Source organism: Platichthys flesus, chromosome 5 (genome assembly GCF_949316205.1).
Source record: "Platichthys flesus chromosome 5, fPlaFle2.1, whole genome shotgun sequence".
NCBI classification, from domain to species: Eukaryota; Metazoa; Chordata; class Actinopteri; order Pleuronectiformes; family Pleuronectidae; genus Platichthys; species Platichthys flesus.
The window spans coordinates 19,568,512-19,587,838 of NC_084949.1; the positions used below are offsets into that span (position 1 = coordinate 19,568,512).

General features: G+C 41.6%; 1 protein-coding gene across 1 annotated transcript; it reads right to left on the reverse strand.

Moving 5' to 3' along the window:
• Window positions 1-1,877: 1,877 nt before the first annotated feature.
• On the reverse strand, window positions 1,878-19,270 carry papss1 (3'-phosphoadenosine 5'-phosphosulfate synthase 1). The gene is made up of 12 exons (XM_062387700.1): window positions 19,034-19,270; window positions 16,683-16,797; window positions 16,361-16,596; window positions 15,698-15,836; window positions 14,693-14,811; window positions 14,220-14,333; window positions 13,941-14,052; window positions 10,974-11,179; window positions 8,377-8,512; window positions 7,750-8,018; window positions 6,234-6,463; window positions 1,878-3,030 (listed from the first exon to the last, which is right to left on the reverse strand). The coding sequence occupies exons 1-12, from the start codon at window positions 19,091-19,093 to the stop codon at window positions 2,889-2,891; spliced, it is 1,878 nt and encodes a 625-aa protein (XP_062243684.1). The 5' UTR covers window positions 19,094-19,270; the 3' UTR covers window positions 1,878-2,888.
• Between the last annotated feature and the right edge of the window lie 57 nt (window positions 19,271-19,327).

Here is a 19,327-nt window from a genome sequence, read left to right on the forward strand (position 1 = left end):
TATTTTTGACCTTTCCCATTTATAATTGTCCTTCACTTGTTTGTGACCATTCTGTTTTATCGATCTTCTATAGGACTGGAAAAACAGTTCAATTAATCATTTGTTGGTAATTTGCTGCACAGAAATATATAATAATTACAGGGATGATGATTGAAATATTTCGATTTTGTTTTCGTGATAATTAAACTGGGAGACTGTAAATGCCACTGGTTCATTCAATGCCAAAAGAAATAAATAAGAAGCATTAAAATGTTATTCAAATTCAAATGTTTACATTGATCACTGGAAATATTCTTTCATTTTACTCTCCATGTTTATTCTTTGTGATTACAATTATTGTCTATATTTCACGACTACACAACTAAGGTACAAACTAAACTGAATTTTTAAAAGTTATATATCAAATTCTTTCTATGAGATTTCTAGACAGAGGCAGCGAGCAACTTTATAGTATTTTATATAACAGTATTTTAAACAAAGTTCACCAGGTGCTTTTGAAAAAGAAGGGTCAAACCTGGTTATGAGGACGTGAGCGAGGGAAAACCTCCTCTCTATGTTCAAGTGCAAAGACTTATTGTTTATTTATCATGAGTTATGTTTATTTACTAATATAAGATCCAGATAACTAAATAACATTCCATTGCTTTGATTCTCTCTGGTTGTACATTGTAAACTCTGGCCTCAGAAGCTGCTTCCAGACATGGACTGAACTGCAGAGATCCTCCAGACTCTCTGTGGGGGAGCTGCATGTGTGAGCGCTAATATCCACGTAAGACATCAGGAATAATCCTAAGTAAGTGGAGGTGTTGATGTTAAAACACGTGAAGACTCTGATGAAGATGTCAAGAGATGTTCTGGTGATGAGGACCGACGCCGGTGCAGATGTGCTGTAAAAAAAAAAGGAATCTCCTCCAGAGGTCGTGTCTGAAAACAGCTTCACACTCGCAGCTAAAGCATCATTCGGTTTCACCACCTTCGATGATGTTATGAGCCACGCGAGGAGAAAACGAGGCGGCGCAGGTGAGTCATGTAAACAGAAGTCAGGACAAGACCGGACTCCTCCGACACCTTCTGCGTTATTCTCCAGAAGTGTGCCACCGCCTCAGAGGACAGAAAGGTTACACTGCAACATCTGATGAATGGGCCCCGACAAGCGGACAGAAAGGATCTAGAACCAACACACTGAGCGTGCTACAAGTCAGATAACATCGGGAATCATATGGTAACCTTTCAAAAAAATCATTTGATCCTTTTTTCTGTGTGCCGAAAAAAACCCACAGCTCTTCTTTTGAAGCCGCGCTGAGATCCCAGCTCGATTACCGTTTGAGATTGAACAAGATCTGGCAAAAAGATTGAAAAAAAAATATTTGCTGCTGGCAGGTCTGTTCATTATATCTTGGAGCTGGATTAGATAAGGTACCCAGGGTGTTTCTGACTGAGCCTGGTTTTAACCCGTCCACCTTCCACTCTCGCTGCATCTGGGGCCCAGCTGCGGCTCTTTGTATACAGTGTGCGAGTGTGTCTGCATCTGATTGGGGTCACTAGAGGGTCTGTCGCATTCAATATACAGCTGATTGACCAACTGGGGGGGGGGGGGGGGGAGAAGAAGGGTCACAAAGACGTGAAGAGATTCAGAGCTATTGAGTTGTCAGAATATGAACCGTGTCACCGTGAGATCACAGGCCGCCGAAAGTCCACGACAGCTCCATCAACGTAGCTCTAGTTTCTAGAATGCATGAAATTCAATGCTTTGAAATGAAGTGGGATTCTTTGAGTGTGTGTTAGATGTTTGAAAAGTCTTTGGTCTAAAGCAAACAACAAAGAAAAGATAAACACAATAAAAGATGAGAGAAAAGCAAAAGAAAACAATTTGTTCGTTTCTGCTTAAAAAAAAAGGGTTTATTGGAAAAGGAAGATTACATATCTGATCCCTCGATGGTAACCATCAACCCTCTGATTATACTGGCGGACTGTTAAAAATGAATTACCACATGGAAAATATTAGTAACTCATGAGGGGAAAAAAATAAACATGATGAAAACATAACAAAACATGAATACTGTTGAGGGAGAAGCTCAAAGCTCCGAGACTACATGCACAACACAGTTAAAAAGAGAAGAATTTTAAATTCAAAGAGAATAAATACGAAAAAAAGAAGAAAAGTTAGACAAATTCTAAGAAGTTTGGGAAGGTTAGGGTTTCATATCTCAATAAAATCATCTTTAATGCTGATCTGTGCTGCAGACCATCTCTTGATCGGGTGGACATGTTCAGTCTAGCAACAGGTGGGACAAAAAGCAGGTGGATGTGTGTTATGTGTGTGTCCTCATTCAAACAAGACAACATGTGAATCCACTCCATGAAGACCAAGGCACTCAACTCTTACATCAAATACTTGTGTACGCCACATTAGGAGCGATTTGCCTCTTCCACTCACAAACACACAGGACGAAGCAATTTGTGGTTCAGACGTGAGTAACGCAAACTCTAGTTACTGCAAGTGCAGTAACAGTTTGAATCCCGAATACGCAACATTCATTCGGCACTGATCAACAGCGCTTTCCATGCGGGCCAATACAAGTCTCCATCTGTAAAAATCTTCTTTAAAACAACATTTTTTGCAACCAGTCAACAGAATATACAGTCATAAAGTTAGTGAGAAACACAAACATCTACTATGAAGACGTCTCCTTTTGTTCTGTTCGGTTAAATGAAGTACAGTACAGTTAAAAACACAAAACGGGATAAGACTAAAAACAACTGACAGACAAAGGTCACAGACAGGAGCCGGAGCGTGGTGTTTGATAGAAGCTGAGTGGTCCACACGTCGTTGTAAACATCAGTAGAAATCACTGTGTTCCCGTGTGGCTTCCTCACACACTCGACCTTTACTCGGCCTTCTCCAGTGACTTGTAGTACTCTTTCAACACGGCCCAGGCCTTTGGCGCCATGAAGCCGTCTGGGGGATTCTCTCCCTCGCGCGCCATCTTCCGCATACGCGTACCTGAGATGAAATCATAGTCTTGGTGGCTGCAGTTGGAAGAAGCAGAAGAAGAAAAAAACAAGAGAGAATATTAGTTTTTGGTAGCAGACACATTTCAATTAATACAAAAATAAGATGCTTATCGACAGAGCAGTGCACGGGAGCCAACAATAACTGCCTGCTGCTCTGGAATCGAGTGAATCGAGGCGTAGCGGATGACCGGTTAGTATTTCTGCAAACCAAGAAGCGAAGCTCTTAAAGCATCTCACATCCCGCACAGTGAAAACAGACGTGAATACGGGAATGGGAACATTTATCTGACTAAGCTCTATATTTCATATTCTGACCATTTCTGGCAGCTGCTCTGCTCCCACATCATTCTGTGGCGAGAGAGATGCTGTGACGATGCAGTGAGCCAGCTTGGCTCTCAACAGCGATGAAGATCGGTGCAGCTGACCCCCCCCCACACACACAAACATTAAAGCATTCTTCAAATTCATTGTGTGGGCGCATTAATTTTTATGTGTTTACTGTACTTTGTTGCATATCTTCATTAAAGCCATTTTCAGACCTAAGAATCTCCATCTCCACAGAATTGGGTTCGGACTTTTCATTTCACAAATACACAACGCAGCAGGAGATTCTCTGCTCAGATCTTTTCACAACAGATACCTCCCTCACCTAACAGATAGAGGTGAGGGAGGGGTGGGGGGATGCATCAGGCAGAGGCAGGACATAACATTTATTTTCAATATTCAAAGAGACATTGTTTAACTTTTCTTCATGGACAGAGCTACAAACAACAATCAGTTTCCGAAAGTCAAATAATGAATTCAAGACAACCTCTGGTGTCCTCTGCTTTTACGACTGCTCCTTTTGTAAAACATTGAGTGGATTGAAACAATTGACCCGGTACAGTGAGGTGGCTCTCTCTATTCGACCTTTAACAGAAGCTTTAGTGAAACCTCTCTATTAACTCAAACACGGATTGCTTCCGTTCAGACGAGTAATAAATGATGAATTATTACTTGAGGCTGTCACACACTGCTGTCAAACCACTAAACCAAGTGTGTGTATGCATGAAGGAAAACCTTCTTTCATCAGTCCAGACATTTTCTCCCATATTTCAGACGTTCTGATGTCTGAGAGGAAGATAAGTTCCCACCACACCTGGTGCAGACAAAGATACGAACGGCTTTGTTTGAAGTGAGCAGCCAACGTCCGTCTTCATCTCTAATCAGACCTGGGCAGAGCGCTGGCTCAAGATAATCACATCTTCACTTGCTTTGTCTATAAATTACTGTCAGCAATAATCAAGACACTTCTGAGACATCTTGTTAACAGACACTCGCACTCCGCGGAGCTCACATGTAGGCAGAATCAAAGTCCATGGCTGTGAAGTACAGTTTGTAATTGTTATCACACGACACAGAGCACGTCTTGTGGCTTTGAAACAGTTTGAATCTGTGAAGAAGACCTCACATTTTACATGGCTTGACGTAAAAGGGCCGCAGGCAACTTCTTCCAAGAACATTTTTATACAGTGTCAAATTAGAAACAGCTTGCTGTGACCTCAGCCATTACACTTTAGGGAAAGACTTGAGAGGTATTGCTGGTGATTAGGCGTAGCATGGATAGTCCTCTTGAAATTCAGCAAAGTGCTGTCAACGTGCATGAGAATGGAATCCCATAAATCTAACTGAGTGACGACAACAGACCGTGGAAATCCAGCAACTCTCCTGCATTTGCATTAGATTGAGCCTTAGAATTATACCAAAGCCCAGGGTCAATGATATTCAGCACAAAACTGGAATCCGCTCCTCATGGGTGTTCGTCTCTGCCAAAGCAATCAAGTGGCAGGTTCCACATCGGTCCAGATTGAAGAGAATACATGCGGTGAAGATTGAAGGGATTTAGGTGTTAAATGTGTTGCAACATTATTTCATCACAGTGAAGTTGACCTCTGACCTTAGGCATGACATCACTTCAGCTTTTGGCCTATGAAACATTTTCGTGATTTCTTTTCATAATTAGGAAAAGTATCCTGTAGTCGTGTCCAAAAACATGTGACAGAGGTCACAGTGACTTTGACCTTTGACCCCTGATTTTATAATTAGTTGAATCATGAGTCTAAAGCTGCCTTCAGACATGGTGTGATATACCAACATTTTTCTGAAAGGTGCGGTGTATGAGAATGCAGATGTCCGAGTCATTAGCGCCAGACATTTTCTTGAGCTTTTCCTGCCAGTTCCTGAGTAAAGTGTCCATAAAATGTTAGAATGAGCGAGTGGGTGTGATGAAGTAATTTAACACGCAGCAGTCATTGAAACTGGAAGAATGCAAATATCAGTGGATAAAAAAAAAAAGAGGATCCATGGACATAGAAGTTGACGGCAAAGATGACAACTTGGAAAGACAACAAGGTTCAAGAGCTTGTGGTGATAAGGACTGCCGTTGGTATCACTGTGTGCTTTCCACAGTGGAATCTAAAAACACCATGTCCGGCCTCCTGCATGCTCTATCCAGAGGGTAACCCTCACCCAAATGTCCAGGACAGTTTTCTGTTGATGTGACCTGCCAAATCTCCTGCTATGCTAAAACAACAACCCTTTTTAAAAGCACTGTTAACTCTTTCCACAGAAGCACTTCATGTCAACAATGAATGATCAACAATTCAGTTTGGATTTAACATTATAAACATGCATCATGGAAAACTGAGCAGGTCTGGTGATTAGTTTGGTCATATTTACTTTGAACATTCCTACACAGCTACAATTACACAACCTGATGGCGGAGAGGGAACGAGATTGCATGATTTTTGTTAGTCATCATGTGCTGTGTTGCTGTGTACGTATACAAACTTTAATTAATAGCAGATCTCTGTAATTTTTTGAGCAACATCAAAGCTAAATCTAATCCGAAAAACCTTTTAACTGTGTAAGAAAGAAAAACAGCGTGTTATTCTTGGCCTGATGTTTTGCTGTGGACAACAGAGCAAGAAGAAAGGAAATTATAGGGGAAAAAAGGCAAGACAGGCCTAATAAAAGAGTGTAATTTCTGTTTAGGCTGCTGGTTTTAATTGGCATACATGTGAGGTATTAGTCTGGATTAAATCTAGAAATAAGATGTTCAATTTAGAGTGAGCGAAGTCTGCTGCATTAGACAAACTATTTCTGTTTTCCACTACCCTGATTGTGGGAAACAAGATGAGAACTGACGGCTGAAAATGTTAACATGAACCAGTACTTACTTCTGAGGGTCATAAAAATCCATCGCTCTCTTGACCTTGTTGTAAGCAGCAACCTTGAAGGGGACGATCTCCAGGGTGATGAGGCCGGGAGCCATGGTGAGGACCTTGGCCCCGTGAGAGGGTTCATACAGGTCCTTCCCCGTGGCAGGGTGGGGCATCCCTGCAGGGTCACGGCCAACGATGTAGAAATTGGCACCGGCTACCATTCGAGATCTGCAGTGCCACTGAACCTGTGGACGAGGAGACAAGGAGACTGAAGGAAGACTTGATTGGAAGACATATGCCTTTCTGTATGTCGGCCCTGTGACACGTTGGCGACTTGTCCAGGATGTACCTTACCTCTTGGCCAATGTCAGCTGGGATGGGCTCCTGATCCTACATCCCTCAAAAGCATAAACTATATACATTATGTATGTTTGGTTTTGCTTGGGCTCAGCCTCCCCTCTTATCTTATTTATAGTTTACAGACTAGGTCCTTATATAGAGCCATGTGGAATCATGCCCCTGATAGTCTGACATGCAAGTCTCCAAGCAAGATGTTTTCTATTTGATGATCATCATGCTCTTTGTGCTGTAGTTTATTTAACGTTATATTTTTGTAGTAAAGGTTGTAACTATAAAAGTAACTGAGACCTTCTTTGCCGTGGCTACCTGTCTGGAGATGCTACAATATATTACTTAAATAATAAACCAAAACATGTTTTTGACAGAACTATACCTCCACAAGTTCAGCCAGCCAGTCTCAAACAATTATTCCCAATAGGAATTAGCATTCACCATAAACACAGAGGTTCCGGTTCTGTTTCTCATTATGAATAATTGCAAAAACACATTATGTCTTGATAATAACTAACACTGCTGCCATTAGGATAATGTTCTGCCCTGTAGTTTGTATATTTCAGGATGTAGGTTTAAGATTAGGTTTAGATTACAAAATGTGATTTCAGTTTAGGGTGGAAGATGTAGACCATAGAACAATCTGATTAATAATGAAAGTAAAGTGGAAGTAGAAGGCATGTTTTTTCCTGTTGGAGTAACAGGTAGAGCCTGGGTTCATGTTGTTTTGAAGAGTTGACAAGGTCAGAACTATGACATTAGACTCAGTCAGACTCTCTCGTGTACCTGTTCAGAATTACAACATAAATAAATTCACTGCCTGACATCCACCAGCCTCCAATCTGCTCTCACTCATTTTCTCCATAGTTTTCCCATTAACATAAGTGAATGATTAAAAGATACACAGATACACAGCTACGCTCAGCCACACAGGGAGGTTTGTGTATGGCATGGAAACACTAACAGAGCTCCCCGAGGAAATTTTAAATCCCCTTTCCTGCCATTTATCACAGTCAAAACTGTGCAGACAAGTATGTGACATGTCTCTTCTTCAAGTCTTTAGTTATTACATGGTGCTGCAGTCATTCTCTTGTTCCCTGTCAAGTTTGAGGAAAGTGTAACTTTCTTTTAAGAAACCACAAACGTGCAACTGAAAATACATTATTGCTGAAGGTCTTACCTCAGTTGGCCCGGCATACATCATGGGTGAAGGAAAGATGGCAACGATGGTGGATTCTGGATTCAGGACGCCCTCCTCCAGCACGGCAGCATGCTGCTTCATTCGCCAAGGCAACGGCACATCGTCGTCCTTAGTCCACCCTCCCAGTGGATGGAGCAGCAGCACGGGTCGGCGGTAGCCTCGCTCGATGAGACGCTTGTGTGTGTCCTGCATCAGAAGAGCGTGGCCATTGTGGACCGGGTTGCGGAGCTGGAAGGCAAAAACAGCATCTAAAAAAAGAGAAAGTAGAAGAAGGGGTTGGTTATGTTCAGACGAAACATCTGTATCTGTACAAGAAAAACAGAGGGCCACAAGTGCCCAGCCACTGAAACCACACACGGCATGTGTTCTTATTGGTGAAGATCTGAATCACACCAGACCTCTCCTCGACTGTGACCTCACCACCCTGACTCTCACACAAAAGAGTGGACTACCCACAGTTCCTTTCTCTTTTTAAAGAAAAAGAGATTCAGTTTATAAATAATCCAACTGTTAAAATACTCTAAATATCCTTAGTTGAACATCTCAACACTGTTTTTGTACAGTTCTGACAACAATCAACCACGACCAATACATCTTGGCTTGTACCTGCATTCATTTCTTTAAACCTCTGTTTGAGCTCAGTGGGTGTCAGCCGGTATTTGTCGAGTCCGTCGTTCCAGGAGATCTTGTCCAGAACCTGCAGGTCTCCGCCGACCAGCCAGTCCCCGCTCTCCATCACCATCTGAAACAGGAGCCACAGATATCATGGCAGTGAACGCAACTCAAACATAATCCAGACTTAAGACACTGTGGTCCATTAAAACTTCACTGTGCTGGAAGCAGACCAGCATGAATTCTAATAAAAGTCCTGAGTTATGACCCAGTTGCAACAGGGGACAGCATAAATCAAAGTCCTGATGTGAAGATTAAACAGCCAAAAGAACTGCACCCTCTTCTGCATTTGACCACATCAACTACCTTGATTTCAATAACAGAGCAGAGACAAAGTCTGATTGTGTTCCAAAATAAAACCTGGTGATGAGCTCATGACCGAACGGAAGAGAATGTTTTTCCCTCCTCACAAGATTTAATCCAACAATGTCACCAAAGTGCTCAGGACCCAGGAAAAGGCAGCTATTGTTTCAGGCTGCATCTCTTGCCTTCCTCCTGTGGCATTTATAGGACTGTAGCTAGAGTTACAGAGCACACAGGCCTGTGGGATGTTAATGTTATACAAAGTGACAATTCTCCACAGGCCCAGCAATAAAATAAGCACTGCTGTGGGACGGAGACGGTGAGAACCGAAAACAACGGCCATAAATGAAACCTGAAGTGTGTAGGCACTGGAAATAGCAGATTTGGAAAAATCCATTTATATCACTCCTATCATTGACATATAATTAATCATGTTTTTGAAAAGAATATAAAAAAAAACTCTTTGATATCCTTATTTCACAAACATATTGTTTTCAGTTTGATCTGGCAAACTGATCAAATCATCAAAAGGCATTCGGCAGTGATGTGGTCAATGACGACTTGGCTCCACTGTGACAAGTTTGCAGGATTATGTTGTAATTTGTTTTCCAAGCTTCAATGAATCCAAACTGTCGGCTGCTGGCCGGAGACGGTAGTCGTGTGAAATGCTCAACAGCCTTTTTCTTTAGGAGAAATCAACAGCATTGATGAGTTGCAATTTATTTTTTCCCCCCAACAGAAATGAATGGAAAATATAATGTCTGCGTAGATAAATCCAAGAGAGCAGAGGCCTTACAAGTACACATGTGCTCTGTTTAACTGTTTAAAGTGCCCTGTAGCTTTACATGTGAAAGGGCCAAAGCCAAATAAACAGCCACTACACCACAGTCTCCGCAGACAGGGGCTCCCTGTCTGACTGACAGACAGGCAAACAGGAAAACGTGGATTAACTACATGCTATATGGAGCAGGTCGTTTCTGACAGGAAAAAGACGGGATGGGGGAAAACGAAAGAAAAAGTTGTTGCTAGCAGCTCGGAGGTGTGTTGACAGACTGGCTCCGGCTTGGAGAGTTAAACATACACTTAGGTATACATACACACACTCTTGTTAATGAGTGACACCTTAATCACAGAGAGCTGAACACACATATCCGGATGCGACAGGTTAGAGTGGAGTACTCGGCATGTGTTAAAAACCAATGCTCAGGCATTAGGTGTTGACACTGGAGTCACGGTACCAGCTTACGAAACTGGCAACTTCTTATAACTTATCTTAAAAAACACATTACCAAGACAAATTAGAGATTTTTTAGCTAAATATTAAAAATGACGTCAAACTGTCCTGGAATATTGAGACAGCTGTCAATCCAGCATTTTTTAGGGGCTTTAAAATTAGCCACTAATGTTTTCAGTAAGTCTGACCTCAGGGTGTGAAATCACCAGATGCCCCGGAGTTTACTGTTAGTTTTGGCTTACAGTATCTTTGCAAATAACCAGGTGGCTGACAGACTGCACCAATCCTGAAAAGAATGGGGATTAGAATTCCCCAGAACTTTTTCAGTTTGCGCAGATGGAGTTCTTAATCTGACAACCATCTCTGTCACGAGCACCAGACTGTTCTGTTCTTTTCCAGCTACAAGCCAATGCGACTTTCTAAAGGGTCTGCATGACCGTTCCACAACGTCATCTTGTCAGAGTCTACCTGAGTGCCACAGCATTCGATAGGAGACAGATGGAAACACTTCCTGTGTATATTTAAAGAAGGGGTGTGAGAGTGGAAAGGTAGAGGCTGGCAGAGGTTCCTCAGCCTGTTCAGCTGAGCAGCACAATCACAAACGCATTAGGTGGGGGCTGAGAGAGAGACGCAGCATCCAAATATAACACCTGCAAAATGAGGGTGGACCAAAAAGATCAAGTGATTACACTGGGCGTCCTGACAGCCTGTGAGAAAGGCTCCACTCCTCAACCTAGTCAGTCTTTCCATAAGCACTGTGAAAAAGACAGTTTGGATCTGTGTTCCATCAATGCACAATCCAGGGAAGCAGGTTTCTTTCACATGCACAGTGTTTATCAAACAGAGCGCTGAGACACGCCGTCTGGACCTCTGCAGATGCTGTTCAGTGCTTTCTTTTAGGGATTTTTCTATATCATTTCCAACATATTTACCGCGGCTCTAAATTCAGCTTTCATAGAGCAAAACTAACCCTGAATATGTGACGTCAATTTACCTTAATGTAGGGGTGGTCCTTGCAAGTGGTGCCCCACTGTCGAGCACAGCGCTCTTCTTTGCGGTGTTCATAAAACTCGGGGTTGCGAAGGATGGCAACTCGCCTGCCTCCATAGACCAGGGCCACGGCCGTCACCCCATCCAGACGCTCTTTATCTGTGGTAGCCACTGGCAGCACCACAGGCACGGACAGGTTGATGACGCCACCTGGGACAAGGAAGAAAACATTTTATGAGGACAAAAGGCACATTTATGCAGGAAAGAACACTACCAGTCCAAAACTATAAGATATTCAGTTTCTTGGAAAAGACAAGCAGCATACTCTTACATTTAAGAAGTTTGTTAATTGAAAAGTATTTCAACAATAAACTGCTATCACATTTTCTGTCAATTCACTATAAAACATGAAAGTGTGATGCTCATTATGTGGTGAGCTTAGTTATCTAAATATTCTTAATTATCTGATCTAATTTATCTAAACCAGCAAACACAGAAACGGAAAGGAGTGACAACATCAAATCTGTGAGGGATGTAACAATGCACAACATGAAAAAGCCTTCTTTTAGACCTAAAGGGTGTAAACAATGTGTGTTTAATAAGAAACACAACTTTACAAGTGCTTAAAAGAAAACTCCATGAGACATATCTAATATCAGATAATGAATCAAGAACCACCAGGTAGAGGGACCCTGTTGCAAAGCTCTGAGATTCTGTGAAAAGACATTCAAGAGCAACAGAAAACGCTCAAAGGTTAAGTAGATGCAACCAAACTGCTCAGACATTCTAGTAAAGTCCCTATGCTGCTGCCCTTAAGGCTAAATGTGGAATATACAGCTAAACCACAGGCTACAGTGAGTCGTCAAGGCTGCAATTTAAGAAGCTTGAGGAGAAAAATCCTCTCTTCAGCTGAGCTACAGCTTGACCCTCTCTCATTTTCTGACTTCTCTGTATGGTGAGTGCTCTGGTGGCCGGTTCATTTTGTCATACAGGTTGATGAAAATTTTGAGAGCGACACGCTCTTCACCTCACATCGGACTGAGTAATGTGAAGACAGGGGAGTACTATGACTGCTCTTGCTACCCCCTGCTCCACCCTGGACCCTCTCCTGGTCCCCTCTGTCACGATGAGTTTACAGCTGGTTTTAATAACACACACAGACACACAGACGCACACATACACACAGACACGAATGCCAAATGTCCGAGTGAAGGAGACATAAGCTTGACTTTGGTTGTGTTTATTTTTGCAGACTATTTGATTAGTCAAACATGCCGTTTTCTGCTTCCCAACCAGGTTTAGTGTTAAAGTGTAGGCAATCAATCCTTTCACCATGAGATCATTCTTTCACTGTCGGATCCCTGGAAGGAAGTGAAAATGGACAAATGGTGGCGTCTGGTGTCAATCAATACAGAGGCCTCTTCCTCTGCGTCCTTCTCATCCAGGACAAACAGAAACACTATATATTTCTGCCTCAGTGCAGCAAGTTCAGTTTATGTGATATTAATATTTCTGGGGAAACAAACCTAAATCAAATATGATTTCCTGCCAAGTTGTTAGAATTTAATGTTTGTTTTTTTTTATCCTTCATTGAGGACAGAGGTTGTTTTCCTGTCCTTCCCATTTATTTTTATATATTTTTCATTTTACCATGCGTTTGTAACTAGATATTTTGCAACACAGCACAAAAGTGAGATCTGTGTGGTCTTGTGGGTAATAAAGTCAATCAACTTTCTCTAGGAATTTTTTTCATTACAACAGGAGACTCTATAACTGATGAATTTGTTTACTAGAAAGTGCCAAAAAAAGAGGAGGCATTGTTGATGCCTCGGTGCCAACACAACCACTCCTTCATCAACACGACACACAACATAACCATTCAACTCCAATCCAGATTAGGGCTGTGCTTTATGACTAAAACCTTCCATCCTGATAGATCTATGATACCTATCAATATTTATACTTTTTCTCTACGGAAAATGTTTTTATTCAGCTGTTACCTTCCTCCATCTTTGCAATTTTCTTCTGGCAGAAGCCTCTTACCTAAGGTCTGGGGTTTGTTTTGTGCACTCAATTGTGCTTTTGTGTTACTCGTCTGCAGATTCTACTCTGTACTGTTTGACCCGATTCTTGTATGGGTGGTAAAAGATGTTGGTGTTGTTCAAGTCTGTTGTGGCAACTGGTCTGAAGTATAGTTTGAAAAAGTATGGTTTTCTGGTCTATGTCAAACTCTTCATAACCAAACCACATCCACACGACAGAGAGATCTCCTTGTCTTTGTTTGCCAGTCGGAGTACCTGTTCGGAATTAACCCGCTCTGTGACACATTTACTCTCCTCTATATTGGTTTGTGTTGCTGTCATGCAAACTTCCTGCGTGCGTCCGCGTGTCGTGTGGAAGAACACAAACAATACAAAATATGCCATAAAGAGTGGTTTTGAGGCAAAAAGAACAATAGAGCATAAACATCACTATTCCTTATTATATGAATGGGTCATACGGCCACCTGAACTGAGTTCTAAACTGAGATGGAGTATTATTAGTTATTTAGCACTTTTCACCTCTTATTGATCCTTAAAAGCCACATTTACTAATTCACACACATCAGGGGCAATATGGGCTCAGTCTCTTGTCAGCATGTGGACAGGAGGAGCCGGGGATTTGGACCAACAACCCTCTGCTTAGTGAATGGCCCGCTCTACCGAGCTACAGCTGACAAATTGAAACATTCCAGGAAATGGCAAATTGGAGACACATAAAAATGAACCCTCTGTCTGATAGGTAAGCTAAGGACAGGATGCTTAATTTCTGCTATATTTAGTAGACAAAAGAACGACAGTTTTACTAGAATGCGATTAACAATATTTGCAAGAGTCTCGGCATTCATGTTCCAATAGAAAGCCCTCTGTGTCTTCTGAAATAAGTGTTAAGATTTTCTTTTTCCTATAAATAAACATAAATGGCGTCTTACCATCCAGCAGACAGTCAAAATGGAGACACTGTAAGAATTCTCTCTCCCTCATAAAACCGTTCAGAGGAGTGGCCCAGCCTTCAGCCAGCACCTGCACCCACTGCATGTCCAGCTGTGGATTATACAGTCACATACAGTAGGTCATATGTGGAGGCTTAACTTAACATGCTGTATATCCATTTTACATTTATTTTGAAAAAACATAAAAAATGACAATTGCTTTTAACTGATTTTTACTTAAAAGATTAAACAAAATAATATTTAACAATTTAAAAGCACCTTGGTGATCTGCACAGCAGGCAGAGTCTCTGCATCAGCCTTAGCCAGGTCCAGTTTGTTCTCCTGAATGTAAAGCTCCTTCACTTCATAGGATGCATCAACAGGAACTATGTCCTGCAGAGTCAAAAAAAGTTAAGTTAATTATCTTGTGTCATTAGAAAACACGTTGCAAAGTAAGTGTTGGTGGGAGTTTTTTCCTTTTTCATTAAGAATTATATTTATAATTTGATAACATGGTAAACGCAGTGACATCAACATCCAAACAATTATGAGGCTTTGCTGCCCCTTTGTGGCCAATGAAGGGATTTCAGCCCAGTGTGTGAGTGTGTGTGTGTGTGTGTGTGTGTGTGTGTGTGTGTGTGTGTATCAAGTCAAATGAACTCTAAAGGGGTCATAGCCAACATTAAAACCACAACAGCTTATTCTGAACACATGTTTTGAACCTGTCTAAGCAGGACAGAGAGAGGCCTCACCCTCTCCTGAAGCAGGTCAATCAGCTGCTGTATGCACTCGTTCACGCTGCAGGAGTCGGTCTTCAGCACCAGCTCTGGAGACTCTGGTTTCTCGTACTCCGAGTCAATTCCAGTGAAACCTGATGAAGCAGACAGGAAACAATGCATAGTGTGAGTTCCACTTTCTAAAATGTTCAACTCTTAAACGACATTAAAAGCCTATATAAGCTTTATTTATTGTATATAGTAAATGTTATTTATCAAAACACTTAGACAACAACACTTGTAGACCACATATTTGTTCTATTGAAATGTATACTACTTTAACCACATTCTAGAGTCTGGAAATACTAACGTGGGAGTTTTAAATATAAAAAGTAATTGATTAGTTAAAATAAATCTGAAATTCTTTGGGATCTAAAGTGATATGGCCAATTCAATTATAGGACTGTTATTTGATGAAAGACATTAATGTTGATTATTAATATTTTTTTTAAACCCTACATTTATGAACTGAACACAGCTCATAACGCCACCTAGTGTCTCATATGGTCATGACCCTTTCATAGCCAATCCTTACATTGGGTCAACTGTTTGTCATGACATTTATATATGTATGCAAAGATTAAGAACCTCTTATCAAGGGAGGTAGTAAGCAAGAGAAGCTTCAGAGTGTAGGTCAACCCTCAATTTCTTCTCATTAACAAACAGTGTGTTATTTATCTAAGACCAAAAGGAATATTTCTGCTCAAAGCAAATTACATAAAATTCAGCTGAATAAAAGACAATGTGTTACAGCACAGTGTGGTAAGAAGCACTTCTAACAGTGAGTGATGCAACAATTTTTTGTCACTATCATTGTTTGAGTTTCCTCTTTTCTGCCTTTGTGACACATTTCACAACAAAATAGGATTTTGAGCTGTTCCTTATAGTCTCAAAGTTCTATGTGACAGATGACCCAAGTATGAACCCCAGTGTTGGCTCCACTGCTGCACTTCACATAAAGACTATCGGACCATACTCCACCTCTTATTTCGCCCGCTCTAGCCCTCTTGTACAGTCCCTTCACGTCCCTCTGCTCACACACGTCCAGTGGAGCGTCCACAAACGCCTCAAAGAAAGGCAGCCCTGCAGCCTCATGGATCTTCCTCGCATTGACTCGATCCTGAACAGACAATAACATAAAATTCAATGTCATACACAGAGGATTTCAGCCTAAGAGAAGTTAGTGGAAGAGAATTTGTTTTGTATGTTAAATAATTTAGCTTTATCAGGTTTAGTTTCACAGAAAATGTGTCTTCTCCTTTGAGATGATAAATTCACTGCTGTGTACATTAAATCAGGTCGTTCTGCAGCATAACAGCTCAGAACTGGCTTTCAGAGAGAAATGAAAACAATGATGGAAAATTAAATGATCAGTAATCTCATCAATAACAGTCCAAGATCGACAAAGTGTTCCACAAATAGATGTAGAATTTATAGTGGAGTAAAGCATAAGCCTGCTGATCGCCTCCCAGTCTAAAACAAAACAATTCACAGAGGGTCAGACTAAATATAGTTTAACAAAGACTGTGTAATGTCCAGGAGAGATATATTAATACAGTATCTGTGAGGCCAGGCCACATTAATCCCTATCATCATTTAGTTCTCTCACTTAATCGCTGATGTTTTCATTGGCGCCTCACTCACCCTGTTGTAGGGAGAGATGAAGCTGGCGATGCAGACCAGCCCAGCATCAGCAAAAAGCCGGGCCACCTCAGCAATGCGTCGAATGTTCTCTTCCCGGTCCTCTGGGCTGAAACCCAGGTTCTTGTTCAGCCCTTGACGAATGTTGTCCCCGTCAAGGCTGTAGCAGGGAATGCCGTGACACACCAGGTACTCCTCCAGAGCCATGCTCACTGTGGTCTTCCCGGCACCAGACAAACCTGTATATGGAGAGAAAAACAGTATTGTGGAACTACAAAATTACCTAATGGGTAATTTTTAAGGACACTTGTTAAAATCAACCTACCAGTCAACCAAACCGTGCATCCTCTGAACCCTCCTCGTGTTCCCACAACCTGCCCGCGCTTGTTTCGGCTCACGTGATGAGCCTGATAGGTGACATTAGTTGCACGTTGCATTCCCTGAAAAGAAAAAAGATTAACTGTCAACTCAGCGGGCACAAAACACAATTACAGACATATATTAAAAACTCTAAATTAAAAGATTGGAGGTTGTCATGGATGGATTGAGCCTTGCAAACTTAAACACTATAATTTGAAATAGCATCTTTGACGTATTGTTTCTGGGAAATTTGCATAGGAATACTTTATTAAAAGAAAGCTTACATGTATAGTTGCAAAAACTAATAGTCTCTGAACTAATTGCTGAATGTCAGAGAAGAGTGAAACATGCCCATTATAATTTACCACAACTAAAGCTGAGTACTCCAGTAATTAATTTTGTCCAGTAAACAGTAATTCAGAACCTTTTATATGTTCTGGTTCTTTGTCCAATATGACAAGGACAGGCGTTAACCGTTATATTTGACACTGGTGGAGTTTTATACTTTATAGATATTATCCAAAACATTGACTAGTTGGGTGGACATGATTTGTTGTTTCAGCTTCATGTTTGTGCATTTGTTTAAGAATATATTACATTACATTACATGTCATTTAGCTGACGCTTTTGTCCAAGCGACTTACATTTTTAGTACACTCAAAATTTATGAGGGGCCATTTAGGGGTTCAGTATCTTGCCAATGACACTTCGGCATGCAGATGGGGAAGAGTGGGGATGGAACCGGCAACCTTCTTGTTGGAGAACGCCCACTCTACCCCCTAGGCCTCACCGCCCCAGAGTACATCAAATCATCACTTGAATACGAATTAGTGTTTAAGGCGATGGGTTACCAGGCTAAAGGGAATAGAAACTGCAGTGTGCTGCGCTGACACTGATGCATATAGCACAATCCAAGCTAAAAAAACGAATGACTACTGACTACTGTAATGCCCCCACTATCTGGTTGACCCAAAGATCTAGTAAAACAAGCAACAGCTGTTTCTGATCTCTGTTGCCTGATTTATGACCAGGACGAGGACAAGAGACCACATCACCCTGTAATTAAGTCCTCACATTGGCTGCCTGTCAGTGATCATGTTAATTTCAAGAGTCTTTTACTTGTTTTTAAGGCACGTCATGATCTCCCACCAGCCCTGCAGAAGATTTTGTTGTGTCTATGTTATGGGTTTTATTAATTTTTAATAGTAGTAGTAGTATCAAATGATTCAGGTATCGTTGATATAATCATCAGATCTACAAAAAACGATTTATTTCCATTATAACAACCGGTCAGACAGAACTTAAATACGACAGTTACACTACTGTTTCTGGTCTCTAATATCTTCTGCATATACCTCTATTCTCTGTTATCTTTATCACCACCTTCATTGATTCTGTTATGTATTCTGTTATATATTAAAAGGCGAGTGTTATCTCCCCACAGCCGCCTCATGTTTGTTCGTTGACGTCACGATTTCTCAATAATCATGTAAGGCCCCTCCTTTACAGCGTTAAAAGCCTTGAAATGATGTGTGTTTTGTTTGATATTCAGATTCACATTCAGACAACTTTTTTGATCCCAAGGGAGGAATTCACGTGCAGCCTCCCCCGTTCACGATCACACACACAACAACCAATACAAGTTTCAGTGAAAGACGTGAAGATAAAGATTAAAAGGGGTAAAATAAATAGCAATCAAAGACAATAATAAGATAATAAATAGACATGTGTTACAAGTGTTACCATGTAAACTGTCATAAAAGACAAGTAGGATTGGAATAAATTGTACCTGCCCATCATTATTATTGTGTGTTTTTATACGAGTTACCGACTAGTATTACTCTTTAAAATCTATCTCGTTGTCGGTTTATTTAATGTTTTATCCATTTCTGGCTCACCAGTCACTTGTTAAGCACTTTGAACCTCACTAATCTTAATGAAGGGTGCTTAAACAAACATAGTTTGCTTGATTAAAAGATTACAATAGTAATTATTAGACAGTAAACCAGTTAAAGCCTTTAAGATGTGACTGGGGTGTGTCTGTGTGTGTGTGTGTGTGTGTGGGGGGGGGGGGGGTGTTATAATAGCTGTATTGAGCAGTAGATTTATTTACACGAAGTCACTGGACTGTTAGCATCGCACCGCTAGCTTCCCTCTGCGCTAACGCTTGAACGTTAAGTGCTAACAGGTAGCTAGCCGTGCGCCCGGTCGGTCCGTTAGCTCAGAGCCGGCTCACGGCGTAGGACAGCCGCGGTGAACCGGTGAGTTTGACCGAACTATCGATCACACAACCCGGTGAAAAAACACGGAACTCACCAAGCTCTCAGAGGCGTTGTTCACCTTCTGCTTCTTGTTGGTGTTACCGTACGTGTCCATGTTCTGGCGGCAATTAGCGGATAGTGTGAGCGGCTGGCTGTGTGTGACGCACCCTTCCGCACAAAGCGCTGTCTGCTGGTGTACGTGTGCGCTCGGGAATTCGCGTGTGTATCTGAGTTCAGGTGTCTCCGGTGGATGGAGGAGCCCGGAGCGGCGGAGCCTGGCGCGTCTAACGGGAAGAGATTCTCCCAGCGGCCACGTCACCGCCGACGGAGTGACACGCTTCCTCCGCGT

What these genes read in the sequence shown, in the direction of transcription:
- papss1 (XM_062387700.1), bottom strand. Translation starts at nt 19,093, where the DNA reads ATGGACACGTACGGTAACACCAACAAGAAGCAGAAGGTGAACAACGCC. An exon ending in TGTATGCCGGGCCAACTGAG is followed by an intron (nt 6,464 to 7,749) that starts GTAAGACCTTCA and finishes CCTCGTCCACAG; the next exon opens with GTTCAGTGGCACTGCAGATC. An exon ending in GATTTTTATGACCCTCAGAA is followed by an intron (nt 3,031 to 6,233) that starts GTAAGTACTGGT and finishes TTCCAACTGCAG; the next exon opens with CCACCAAGACTATGATTTCA.